Genomic DNA, 14,011 nt, shown 5'->3' on the forward strand with positions numbered 1-14,011 from the left:
CAACGTTTGGTTTCCAACGTTTGAGAAAATGCTCAAAAACGCTTATGGGAATAAAGAAGATAAATGTCTTTAGCTAATAAAACTAATTACAAAATTTAATGTTATCCTAATTTTTAAAGTAAAAATACGAGCTACACTCCTATACCCAGACATTTCGTAGATAAATAATATAGATAAGATAGAATAATATAGATAATACTGAAGAATATAGATGAGGTAGAATAAGATAGAATATAGATAAGATAGAATAAAATAGATAGGAAAATATAGAATAATATAGATAAGATAGATAATAATATAGATAATATAGAATAATACATATAAGATAGAATAATATAGATAAGATAGAATAATATAGATAAGATAGAATATAGATGAGATAGAATAATATAGATAAGAAAGAATAATAAAGATAAGATAGATATTAATATAAATAAGATAGATAATATAGATAAGATAGATAATAATATAGATAAGATAGTTAATAATATAGATAAGATAGATAATAATATAGGTAAGATAGATAATAATATAGATAAGATAGATAATAATATAACTAAGATAGACAATAATATAGTTTTTTTAATCCAAATTCATTTTTACATTTATCATATGTGCATAATTCACTCACATGACATAAATATTTCTTTTTGTGAGAATATAATTTTATACGGAGACAATGAAATTCATCATAAAATCATCTAAAATAATATTTAACTCTTTTAAGATATAATAATGACAATTTTAATTAATTTAAATTTAATAAACTTCAGTAATTAATAACCTAACTATATATATTATAGACTAGCAAAGATTTTATACTTTAAAACACTTTCAGTAAATTAGGGTTTTTTTTTTAAAAAATTAATCCTATTTATTGTACAATAATAGATAGAAAAAGATTTTAATCAGACAAATGCCTCGCTAAAGCGAACATCCTTTTTAGTGACGATTCTCTCAAAAATAGAGTGAACCACACTTTCAGTGACATCTTTCATCATATTAAAAATTTCCCATCAAAGTTATTGTACAGAAGGCTTTCTATCCTCTTCCCTGCTACTATCCTTACATATTTTTCGACTAGACAAATAAATACTTGAAAGCAGTTTATCAAACATTTTTAAATTACTTAAAATTAATATTTTTTAAAATGAATCAGTTTTGTTTTTTTGTTTTTTTTGTATATATATCGTATTAAGAGATTAAAATTTTAAAATTGAAGAAATAAAAAGGCATTTGGCATTTACACTAAATAAAAATTTTGCAAAAGTATAAATTTCTAATTTCAAATTTAATAAAAATTACTAATTTAAAATTAAAGTAACACCAATACATTTACAAATATTTTTAAAAAGCGTGAGAAAGTTAAAAAAAAAATCAATTATTTAATTGCATTGCGAATGCATTAAAATAAAAATAACTCACATAAATTTTTCTAAATTAAAAATTATTAAAAAAATTTAAATAAAGAAAAAAAACTACGTCTAAAGTACGCAATAGAATGAAAGTTCTAAAATTGGCTGAATAAATAAGCACCTGGCACCAAAGGTACTGAAGAGTTTCCTACTGCAGGTGGAGCAGGTATTTGACCAAACACCATCCCGTGACGACCTCCTAAAGGTCTACCGGGTATGTGACCTAAATAATAACATAGTTGTGAGTGAGATGAGCATAAGATTTAGAGTGAAACAGAACAATATATATAAACAACAAAAATTAACAAAATATATTTGCAGCTGCAATTAAACTAATAATTAATATATATTAAATGCATTGGTATACATTTATTTTATTGTTAATAAAAACTTTATTTTAGATAGGGGTTTGTGCACTTAAGGAAAAGCAAAAATAATGGAATTGTACAGCTGATATATGATTATTTAATGTTAATTTATGGTTTTGTACTTTATAGAACAGTAAAAACTTAAGGGAATATTTATTTTCGAACTTAGAAACATTTCTTATCGTAAATAAAATACTTGCGAAACATACCTTGTTGGGAGAGTTGTACCACAGCAGCTGGTAATTTTGTTGATACTGCTACTGGTGTTGCTCCAACTGCTGGTATCTTGATTTCAGCTCCTTGTGGTAAAGCATTATTACTATCATCGGTAATGCGTGTTGTAGTGCCACTTGTAGTAATTGAGTTATTTCCAATGGTAGCTGGTGCAGTAGTGGAGATATGTGTATCAGTTGTTGCGTTCTAAAAAAATGTATTTGAGAATTAATTACTTGAATAATTATTTATAATAAAAATTAATTATAAAATTAATAATAAAAGAAAAACAAAACTTTGTTAACTAATATTACATATTTGATTATAAATATACATTAAATGTTGTTGCAGTAGCCCATGTATAGGTAATAGCTGCCGTAGAAGACATATTTTACAACGTATCGAGAAAGAAAATATATATGTGTGTTCAAATAAAACTAATATGTAAAATAGTCCTTTTCACCACTGAAAATCAGTTTTTTCATTCCATTCTTAAAACGTCTGTGCACTAAAAAGGTGCAGGTGCAAGCAGACATCTGCCGTGACAGACGACTCAATACATAAATATATATCTGCGACCTAACAATGTATATTATAGAACTAAATAATGATGATAATCAAACCCTTTATGGCATGAAGAATAATAAAGAATAAAACAAAGAGAAAAAATAAGATGAGAAAAAGAGAAACAGAAGAAAAAGTAAAAGAAAGTGAAAAAAAATTAAAAGAACGAATAAAAATATACACTGTTTTGATGACAATAAAATCTCTATGAGTAAATTTATTTCCTGTACTATAAGTACATTGCCACAGGAATGGCCTGTAACAAAAATCTTCCTGAAGTATCCACTACATCGAAACTGACTTTATGATTAAAAAAAAATATCATAAAAGTAATAATTTACTTCGTATAATGTATAACAATAAGGATGTTAGTGCGATGAAGATGAATACTTTTTATTATGTCGCCCATCTGTTCTCTTGGCCCTCTTCGTTCAGACACCTTCCTTTTGACCTTTGGACCCACTCTCTTGAAGTGGTCAGATTTTTCCGCCTGGACCCAGGAGGAGGTTGAGCTCAACTGATATTCCCACCCACCCTATATCTACTCCTCTTGCTTTATTCCATCTCTCCCTCCCCTTACCACATCCCAAACAATGTATTCGTCTTTCAATGTAAACCTTACATCTTATCTGCTCTGAGATCTACAGATCTCAGAGGGCTACAACAACAACATTTGATAAAGAGTTCGAATTTGATAAACTTATTACATACATTAGGTTTGTATAAGAACACGATTATGTCAATCAAATTTTCCTGTATATTATTATCATAAAACTTTTGAAAAAATATGGAAAATTGATTTTTTTTTTTTTAAGAAACAAAATATTTGTAAGTTTAGCAAATTATCTATATGAATTTTTCGGATTTTTTCTCATTTTAGAATATAGTACAAACAACCGAAAGGCACTAAAACAACTAATAATATTCATATATGATATATACACCAGAAAAAAGAAAGAATATCGTCTGCTTATACAATATTGGCATAAGTAAAAATATAACTAGTCATGTTTTTCTTGTTTTTGCGTTTTGTTTTTTTTGTAATTATAATCAGACAAATGCCTCGCAATAGCGAAAATCACTAGAAAGCACACTTTTTCAAAAATAGATCAAATGCGCTTATCAATTGTGTATTACGTCATCATTTTTAAATATTTTTATAAATTCAAAAGCGTATATATTAATTTAAAAATCTTCGCACAAACCGTTTTATTAATTGATGTTGTAGCAGGGCTTTCAGAACGTTTAATTTGTTGTAACTGCGGCGGTTGTACATGAATATTGTTGCTTGTTCCAGTTCCAATGGTACTTGCAATACTTTCAGATGTCTGTTGAAATGTAACCTGTTGCTCTGGTAAATCGGATTTTTCTTCTTTGATCAATAATTCAATGCTATTAGCTTTCCGGAAGGTGATCAACTGTGGAATTGGTTTTTCACGAAACGTCTCGTCCATTATTACGACGTCTGTAACCATTGCATATAACTCGAAAACATTTTCAGTAAAACTATAAGAATAAATAATTTTAAAAATTATTTTAAATATCATACTTTTTTTCAATAATTGAATTATATTTTACCTTTCTACTAAAATATTTGTAAATTCACTTAATAAATTATTAATGTTTGTGTTGTCTGGTATTGGTGGTATTGTGGACAAATATTGTTTTGATAGTGCTGCAGATTCTTCTTTCTTAGTTTCTAAAATATGTTCAGTTGTTGGAAGCAATGATAAAAGAACGTTACTTTTATTAGCACTACCAACTACACTTTCAGTAATTGGTTCCAGTCTTAGGCGCTTATTAGACGGCGGGGTTTCGTCTATCGATTCAAGTTCAATTCGTTTTTCTTTGGACTTCGTGTTTCCTACGGTCACTACAGATCCGGACGGCTGTGAAACTTGATGCGAATTGAAACCCGCTGTAGAAAACCTTAATGAAGGCGTCTGCGGCATATGCACCGGTTGTTTTTGCTTTTGTTGTATCGCTACACCTGCTGTTTGAGCGTTGGTTATATTATTGTTAATTATTTGTTGACTTTGTTCCGGTTGTTGTTGCTGTTGTTGTTGCTGTTGCTGTTGTTGTGTAAAAGCTTGATGATAGCTTTTTCGGCCAACCGTTGGTAATAATGTATTGGTATCAATACCAGTCACCAAGGGCGATACTGCTCTGGTTTGACTGTTATTTCTATTAATTATTAAATTTAAATTCGGTAAAGGTGATCTGCGGTCTAGCACAGCAGGAGGGGCCGGGTTTGGCCCTTGATGCCCCCCTCCTGCTGACTCACCTTCATTCATGTTTGACGCATCTGTAAAAAGATTAACGAAATATATTATTAAAATATATACATAATTTTATTTTAAAAATATTGAATATCTAACAAATTTTGTTGCAAAATATTATCACAGAAGAGCAAAAATTTCAGCAAATCTGCATAAAGCTACATTTGCATATTTTTATAGCAAGATTACAAATTGTTTTACTCGATTTTTTCATAGTAACACAGAGTGCTCTTGCCATTGAATGATTCTATGAGAAGGCATTTGAATAAATATCATAACCCAAATATTTATTTATCACAAATAAATATTACTTAAGATCAAAATGTAAAGATCCTTCAGCAATATTCAGTTTTTGTATATTAATTTTGCAAAATTACAAATTGTTTTACTAAAACGTGTAATAGTAACACAGAGTGCTTTTGCGTACACTTTTGACTATAAAACATTTTAATGAAGTGTATTATTATAAATTAAAATATTATAGTTAACATTTAAACATCGCGTGATCTACAAAAACCAATTCTTTGAGTCTTTTGACATCAAAACAGGTGTGCGATAAAGGTATATACTGACACCATCACTTTTTATTATCGCGCCAGATAATATCCTAAGCAGAGCATTAAAAAATACCAGGGGTATCCAATGGGGACTGTTTAATTGTGTACAAGATCTAGAATTCGCGGATGATGTCCTGCAGTCACAGAATTGATGAATTACAGTTGATATCCGCCATAAGCGAACAAACATAGTCTGCCGACTTAAGAATAAGTACTGAACATACAAAAAGCATGGCAAACGGATACTGTGCAATTTAAAATGAAAGGTTGCATGTAAATGGTGGATAAGAAATTGAATATGTAAACTCTTTTATCTATCTCGGAAGAATTGTGACAAATAAGAGCAGTGACATAAGTTGTCAGAAGAAAGCGTACACATTAAACGTTAACCACATGACAGTTGAAAAACAATTAAGAGCAGACTATATAAAAACGATCGATAATTGTGACCACACGAATTAAAACAAAAAATAACTATTGACTGATTTACCGTTAGTGAAACGTCGCTGACACACACTTTAATTCATCATCAACGAAAGTCAGTAACCTTTCACAAACGATATCAAAGTCTGAAATAACGACAAATAAGGTTATGTTAAGTATTAGGAGGGACTGGAAAGAAATTGACTAATACGAGCTGCTTCAGCCTGGTTCCACAGTTAATTCAGTCGTACAGTGTTTATATAATTCGATCACTTGAACGAAACATCCATAAAAAAAACAACCGAAAGTGAAGTTGTGTTTCATGATAACAATGACAAACCCCACACATCTTTGATGACTTGGTAGAAGAAATTGACAAACTTTGGTTGTCAAGTTTTGATACATTCGCCATTTACTATATTAATAGTAAAAAACTGGCCAACCGAAAAACTTCTAAAAATCACTTGACCAAGTTTTTCGCCAGTAAACCACATAAGTTCTATACATATGGAATTATGAAGCTATCCAAAAAAATTACCAAAAGTATTCAATAATAATGGTCAAAGTATAGAACAGAAAGAAACTGGGTACCAGCTGCCAACAGAGCGGAGCACTGCGACTATAATTGATTTTTTGTGCTGATGGCCGAAGTATACTTAATTAAAATTGATTTTCAGTAAAAAAAAAACTTTTTGTTCAAAAATATACCATAAAAATGGCAGATACTTTTTATAACACCAATATAGGTAAAGACTGTTACACTATTCAAGAACATACTATTAACAAAAACTATAATTAAATAAGATGGCAGTATGTTGTAGTTTATGAAGTATATTGGAATGCATTTTTAAGTTTTTTAAAGTACCTTTTAGTCAAATTTTATTCTCTGACTTTATTAAATCAAAAAAACTTCCTACAAAGCAGATATCGATTTCTATGAAAACAAAGAAAAATTATGGAAATATTCTACTTTAGCGATAATCTTCAAGTATCTCTCATTAACAGCTCAAATTATTTGTTTTTTCTAGTTTATGTCTTTGTTGTCCTCCATGAAATATCCAATATCTAAAATTTAGTTATATATTTAAATATATATACCTTTTTTTTGCAGAGACAAAAATGATCTCGAAATATCTGTCATTAACAGCTTAAATTATTTTATTATAATTATTATTATATTTAAATACCTAATATTTTCCGCAAAAACAACTTAGAAATTTATTATTTCTCATTAAGTAAAGCAAATCTTTGTGGGGTCAGATCTTCGTGGAAAGAAAGATAATCTGTAACAACGTAACTGCGATAAGCAGACAAAGCTGTCTCCGATTCATTTCTTATTTATAAAATTGTGTAGCTTTCTTAGTGAAAACCAACAACAAAAATATAGAATGTGTACTCGATAGGCTACTTAAAATTGAATGAATTCATCTAAATAACTATAAAACAATAAACTTCATATAATGCGACGTAGACGATATGTGCATTTTATATTGTTTTTTGTATTTACGTTAACATTCCATATTTGTTTACGAAATACGAAACTTAATAAAAACATATTGTCTCCGCTAGAGAACTAATTGCCTGTTTAGTTTATACAAAATACGTAAATTATTTATGTATATGCAATACTAGCACTGGGCTATGCGCCTTTGTTCCCGAATAACATTTATGAAATTTGTATACATTATATACAGGGTTATTGAAGGCGATTGAAGTGTTACCTATTTAAGCGACGACCATATCTTTTTGTGTGAAATTATTTTTTGTTGATTCAAATTACAAAATTGTGGAGATAATCAAAATTTCAGAATCGTTTGCCTTTACTATAGCCTTCAAACGGTTAAAAAAAAATTAGTTGGATGCTTCACGAAAGTGATCTTCCGGTATTTTAGCCCATTCATGAACAATGGCTTTCTTTAACGCACCCATACTGGCATATTTTTTAGACCTCACCTTGTTTTCCAAAACGACCCAAATGGAATAGTCGAAATGGACGAAGTGAAGTGTGGTACATGATTTTTTAGGCATTTTTGGTTCACACGAACTTTATGAGACCGTGGAGAGTATTGTTGAAACGTTCATAGTATACGACCCGAAAGGTTTAAGTCCCCACGGCTCTAAAGCAACTTCCAAAGCATTTTCTCGATAATAAATCGTATAGACTTTCGACACCAGGGTCGATGAAAACGATTGGAGAGCATCTGTAGGCGGTCACAACTGCCTATACCATTACTTATTATGGAAAGTTACTTCGAGTGACCATTCGTAGTCTCAAATTTGCGACATTGCGTTCAGTTAAATATACACAATTATTTTAAGAGTTTATGAACTACTTAATGGGGAAATTTTTCTCATCAGCGAACACAATGTTTGGAAATACGCCACGTTCTTGCAAACGTAACAACGCCTTTGCTCTTTCGAGTCGAACTTTTTGTTGCTTTAGTGTAAGATCTTGTGCCTTTTGGAACTTGTAAGACTTTACCTTTAGCTCATTTTGGAATATGAGTCGTATTATTCCCTGGGATGTTTTCAGTTTATTGGTCATTTCATTACCACTACGACGTGGATTTCGTTTAAGTCGAGACTTAATTTTCGAACCATTTCAGGTGATGTTTATGTTTCTTTTTGTCTACCACCATAGCGTTTGGCGACGCTGCCTGTACTATTTTAACGATTTGTGTTACGATACAAAAACATTTTATTCACTTTAAGCTAACGAACAATAAATTGTTGAATTTTCAGTCAAATATAACTTTCATTCTATAAAATTTAAACGGAAATGCTAGTGGTAACAGATATACCTATGGGTAGTTTGTAACACTTCAATCGCCCTGTATATGTACCCTTTCAAGTGCAATCCTATGTACAGATGACCTAGGGTATATTCATAAATCTGAACCCAAAGTAAACCGTAAATAATTACTTCAAACTATGACTATTTCAACGAATTAATATATATAAATGTCCGATTTCTCTGAACATTATACTCATCACTTTCAATATCCATTACCGTTCCAGCACAAAAAAAAGTCTCAATTGGAGAAAGACAAAAAAACGCAGCTGAACACATACGAAGTCAAAATAACTCTTAGTAGAGCGTAAGCTGCTGCAGTATGTACCTCATATCTTTGGAAGACGCAATGGATTAACAGTCAACCAAGTCAAAATGCAGCTCTGCAGATTTTTACCGGCTTTAATCATATATCGACCATCTTAATGCTTAGCTCAAAATGCATATTGTAAAAGAGCATAATCAACTGCTGTCTAAGTAATATCTTCTTGCGTGCCATACCGATGAGCATTCCATTGGTAACTCAATCCATAAAGCATCCTCTCTACACTAATTCATATTGTAACACCTATTGTAATGCAGATAATATCAATGAGGTCAAATACAAACGTGCCACCTATACAATTGCAGTATCCTATTCGATTTATGATATATTTAAGGCCGAGAGACGCCTTCCTCATGCAGTAGAAATTATTTAAGTCTCATTTCAGAATATAGCCACATCCTAACAGTTATTTGCTAAACAGGAAAGTCACGCATTAATACGCAATTTCCAATGTACTATATGCTGCAGCTCTACTCCAAATGACGGCGCCTATATGTTGTGTCTCGATGCGCGCACTAACTTGAACCTTATTCACTTTAAGTGCGACAGATTAAAAGCTTGTTCTCTCCTCCTTGACAAAGACTAGTTTAATTTAAATCCAACCATCAATTATCCATACTTTTTCCTAAACAAACCTTTTTTTCACTCTATCTACACCTAACCATATCCTTATCCTCGTATTTATAATTCCTTTCATGTTTCCTCATTTATAAATCTCTACGAACTACAAATACAACAATAACATATATGCTTGAATTATTACAGACTCGATATACCTGCTATATAGTATTACTACAGGACCTTATAGAAGGTAGTAGCTTTTTTAATTATTTCTCATATCTACTCATTAACATGATCAATGAGATAATAAGGCAGAACTATTGGTTTGTGCTAAATTTAATTGATTTCTGTGTAGAATGATATACAACATATACTGGCATATACTTTATTCATTATATAATATTGAAGTGTTCAGCTGGAACATCTATTTCGAAAATAAGTTAGCAATATATTGTAAATCTATCTAATCTATGCAATTATATTACCTTGTAATGTCGTTTATATAGTCGGGAGAAATTAAAGAATAACTTAAACTATTTCTATGTTTTTGAGGTCTAATAATTTTGTCTGATAATAAAACCTTGGATAAGTAATATTAAAAAATTATCATTATATGTGAATCATCATAGCAATCTTTAATTGCTTTAAAAAATGTATACACAGTGCATAGTGTAAAAAAAAACTTCTTTTAATTAAAAATATTAATATAATATTTATATTACAAATATATATATATGTATATATTAAAATTTTATATTAAATCTGCCGTGAATTTATAAAAAATTAATATGGATGAATATAAATAATATTTATAAGAAATGCATCCACATTAAAAAGTAAATTTTAGAACTGCACACTTTATTTTAATTTATTTTAGTTATTTAATTTAATTAAATATAATTATTACTTTTGTTATACTAAGGCCGAGTGCGAGTTCGAGTAAATTGATGGTAAATTGAGGGTAAGAGCAAATTATGTCGGTATGGCAGCAAGTAATTACCAAAATTTCGAGCAGGGTAAATTAAATAAAAATTAGGTAAATTTGTATTACCATTGCAATACTTCACATTTTAAAAGAAGTTTAATAAATAAATTTGAAAACTTTTAACCAAAAATAATAAATAGGTGCAATAAATAATTTAATAAATATTTACATAAGTGCAGTGCAAAATATTCATAGGAAATTTTAATTTACTTTACTTCAATTTACTCGCACACGGCCTAAAAAATAACTTAACATTCAGAAAAAGAAACTTACAGTGAAATACAACCATGCAATTTATATAAAATTATTGGTAATACCACAATAATTTGAATTTTTTTTTTAAATTATTCTGTTAATTGTTGAACTCACACAATTTATCTATTTTCTAATTTAATTAACTTTTGTTAAAGAAATCAAACAAGTAAATAAATAGCTGAACACTATTTAAACTTAAAAAAAAATCTCTTAATTTTATATAACAATTTTCTTAATAATTCACTTTATTAAATTATTTACTCTTTAAAATTAATAACGCAACTATAAAATCTTTTAAAGAAAAATTTAAATTTATTCTTTATTTATTGAGATGCCACTTACTCAATATTCACATTTGACATATATTTTTTGAATACAAAAAATTAAAAATTGCGCTATAACAACCGGAAATGAGATTTATATAATTTTTTTTTTCCTTCTTTCTTTCAGCAAATATTAATTCGCGAATTCTGCACTTTAATTTATTAGAACACTATTCTCAACTATTGATGAATGTCATCACTTTGTAGAATGAAAAAGAAGGAAGAACGAAGAAGCCGATAATATCTACACATATATAATTTGCAGCACTACTTTAATCGGTTGGCGGCCATATTGAAAACATATATGAAGTTAGAAAACTTTCAGTATTCGTAGCAAATTATATATGGATATATATACATTACTGAAATAATGTAATTCGATAATAAAAATTAATATCATTTTTTTTATTAGAATTTTAATTATTTTCACATATATATTACATGTAAAAGTATTCTTTGTTTAATAACCACAAAAATACAACACTGAATATAAAAACGAAGCGAACGAAATTTTCCATTCATAGCTCGTTTAATTATTTCTCTACCTACCTCAGACGACTTTTTTTAATCACGAATTTTCCACTCTTAAGCGTCACATCGAACAACAATTTTACCACAATATTGTTTAGAAAATTATATAAAATTTTATCAATTATATATTTTGAATAGTTTCTAAAAAATATAATTAAAACACGCTAATATAATGCGCATTATTCTGTAATTTTAGGTGTGCTTCATTGCTCACACAGTTAATAGATTTTTTTTACTTTACTGCTTTACGGAACTCCGCTTCACACATTTGTCGTACCAAATCCGAATCAATACTAATCGGCAGCATGAAGCATCGTGGATTTTCTGCATTTTCGTTGTAGTTTGCTATTATTGCCATCATCAAAAATTATTTTCAATGAAGCAATTTGAAAAAAGTTAATTAATTTAAAATTATGTCTTTATTTAGAAATATATTTTAATTCTATATATTAGAAAATAAAAATGCAATTGACTAAATTTATATAAATTAAAAAACAAACTTACACAGTAGTATTTTACATAATTATTAATTGCTTAATAGTAAATTTATATTTTTGGCGGTAATAAGGCGCGGCGAAATATTTTGGCGAATACCGAATCACAATGACTCGCCTTCATAGGATGATAGTCTTGCCAACTGGTAATCCATGTACAAGTTACGCGGAAAAACATTTTAGTAATTCGTATGTAAATTGTTGGACAGTCACTTTAATAAAAACAGTAAAGCCTTAATTCTTCACATAGTTATTTTTAAAAACATTAGAATTTCAACACTTTTAAAACATATTTATAATATGTAGAAATTAAAGAAATAACTTACACAGCGGCATTCCATATTAACATTAATTGCTTAATATAAATTTTATATTTTTGGCGGTAACTAGGCGAGGCGAAATATTTTGACGAATACCAAATCACGAATGGCTCGCCTTCATAAAATAGACTTGCCAATTGGCAATCCATGTACAAATACGCGAAAAAAGTTTAATAATTCGTAAGTAACTTTTTTTGATAGTCACTTTAATAAAAACAGTAAAACATTAATTCTTCGAATTTATAAAAAAATTGAAATTTAATATTTTCAACACTTAAAACGTATTCAGCTTGCAACTTTCTCACTTGTGTTCTGTCTGCGTACTATATCTGCTTTGAATGAAACGTCAGACAAGTGTTGTATTGTTTTGATACAAAAATGGGTTATCTACCTGTGTTCATGCCAATAATACAATATTCGCTAACAAGAAATTAATCCAAGCAATATTTATTAATGGGTTAGACTAGGCGTTATTAAGGTTTTGTATATGAATATTTTATGTTTATGTGACAATATTTTGTCTTAGCTCTGAAAAATAAGTCTAACATTTTGAAGTATGTACCACGTTCAATAAACGGATCTTAAGTTTTTTTTTAATTTAGTTGTTTAGTAGTTAGTTACGCCCTTTATTTATTGTGCCATATTTTTAGAGCACATCTGCTGCGTTCGTCAATTTTAGTGGAGACTTCAATACGATTATTGAGTAAACTTTTTTCAGTATCAGAGAGAATATAGGGTATGTCCTTGATTGTCTTATAAATTAATTTCAGTTAGGACACTTTGTATGAAAGCTATAAACTTTGTCCACAAATATCAATGGCTCAATGTGCTGATCACGTACATAGGTAGTACTCCAGCACTCCATCCAGTGCGATTTAAAACTTCTCACACATCATCGACCAGCTTACTAATATATAGCAATTTTGTAAATTACAAAAACAAAATAGAACAAAGCACAAAATAAACATGTTAAGTATTCTGAGGATAACTACCGACAGTATAGGTGTTTCGAAAATTTAGCTAATTTTTTTTAATATTTATGTGTTATAATTAATATGTAATTACTGCTTAATCTTATAGTAGTAATTATGTACAAATAGTAAAATGAATAGTTATTTTATATATTACTTGTATCTGCTTGCTAATTTTTAACAACTTGTTAAAATTAGTATTTTATTTGTAAAAATGACATAAAAAGGAGATCTAAATACGCTAGTTAGTTAGTGCTTTACATATAAAATTTTTTAAGATAATTGTAAGTTAATTATTTTAATATAATTTTGAAGTTAATATAAATTACTGGCTATATGTATATGTAATGAATTCCACATTGAGTAAGCCTTATATGCAAATAAGTATTTAGTGACAAATTATTGATTTCATAACATAAACATAACCCTTTATTAATAATTATTAATTTTAATTAAATTTAATCACATTGTTATATTATATAGATTTATCATTGCTACTTATATAAATCTCTCGGCTAAAGTTACAAAAAAATATTCTCCAAAATATCGGTCTGTGTAAATGAAATCAAAGTACTTAAAAAATTTTAAAAAACACTGAAGAGGTCGCACCAATCAATATTTTTAACATTCCTTTTA

At 28.8% G+C, this 14,011-nt stretch overlaps 1 protein-coding gene and 3 non-coding genes across 4 annotated transcripts in view; all 4 read right to left on the reverse strand.

Annotated features, from left to right (window-relative positions):
- The window catches only part of LOC119674692 (helicase domino-like), a 34,755-nt gene extending 22,876 nt beyond the window's left edge, over positions 1-11,879 (reverse strand). Inside the window, exons 1-5 of the mRNA XM_038085848.1 lie at positions 11,609-11,879; positions 4,139-4,865; positions 3,766-4,066; positions 1,993-2,203; positions 1,537-1,638 (exon numbers count right to left, since the gene is read on the reverse strand). Coding sequence (XP_037941776.1) covers positions 1,537-1,638; positions 1,993-2,203; positions 3,766-4,066; positions 4,139-4,854 — 1,330 coding nt within the window. The 5' untranslated portion in view covers positions 4,855-4,865; positions 11,609-11,879. The remainder of the gene's footprint in view (positions 1-1,536; positions 1,639-1,992; positions 2,204-3,765; positions 4,067-4,138; positions 4,866-11,608) is intronic.
- On the reverse strand, positions 902-1,007 carry LOC119686635. Its single transcript, XR_005253033.1, has one exon. It is a non-coding gene; the product is annotated as a small nucleolar RNA Me28S-Am2589 (small nucleolar RNA).
- On the reverse strand, positions 3,604-3,711 carry LOC119686638. The gene has a single exon (XR_005253035.1). It is a non-coding gene; the product is annotated as a small nucleolar RNA Me28S-Am2589 (small nucleolar RNA).
- On the reverse strand, positions 4,938-5,075 carry LOC119686649. Its single transcript, XR_005253046.1, has one exon. It is a non-coding gene; the product is annotated as a small nucleolar RNA psi18S-841/snoR66 (small nucleolar RNA).
- Positions 11,880-14,011: the final 2,132 nt, after the last annotated feature.

This window comes from Teleopsis dalmanni, chromosome 2 (assembly GCF_002237135.1).
Source record: "Teleopsis dalmanni isolate 2A chromosome 2, ASM223713v2, whole genome shotgun sequence".
Lineage (NCBI taxonomy): Eukaryota > Metazoa > Arthropoda > Insecta > Diptera > Diopsidae > Teleopsis > Teleopsis dalmanni.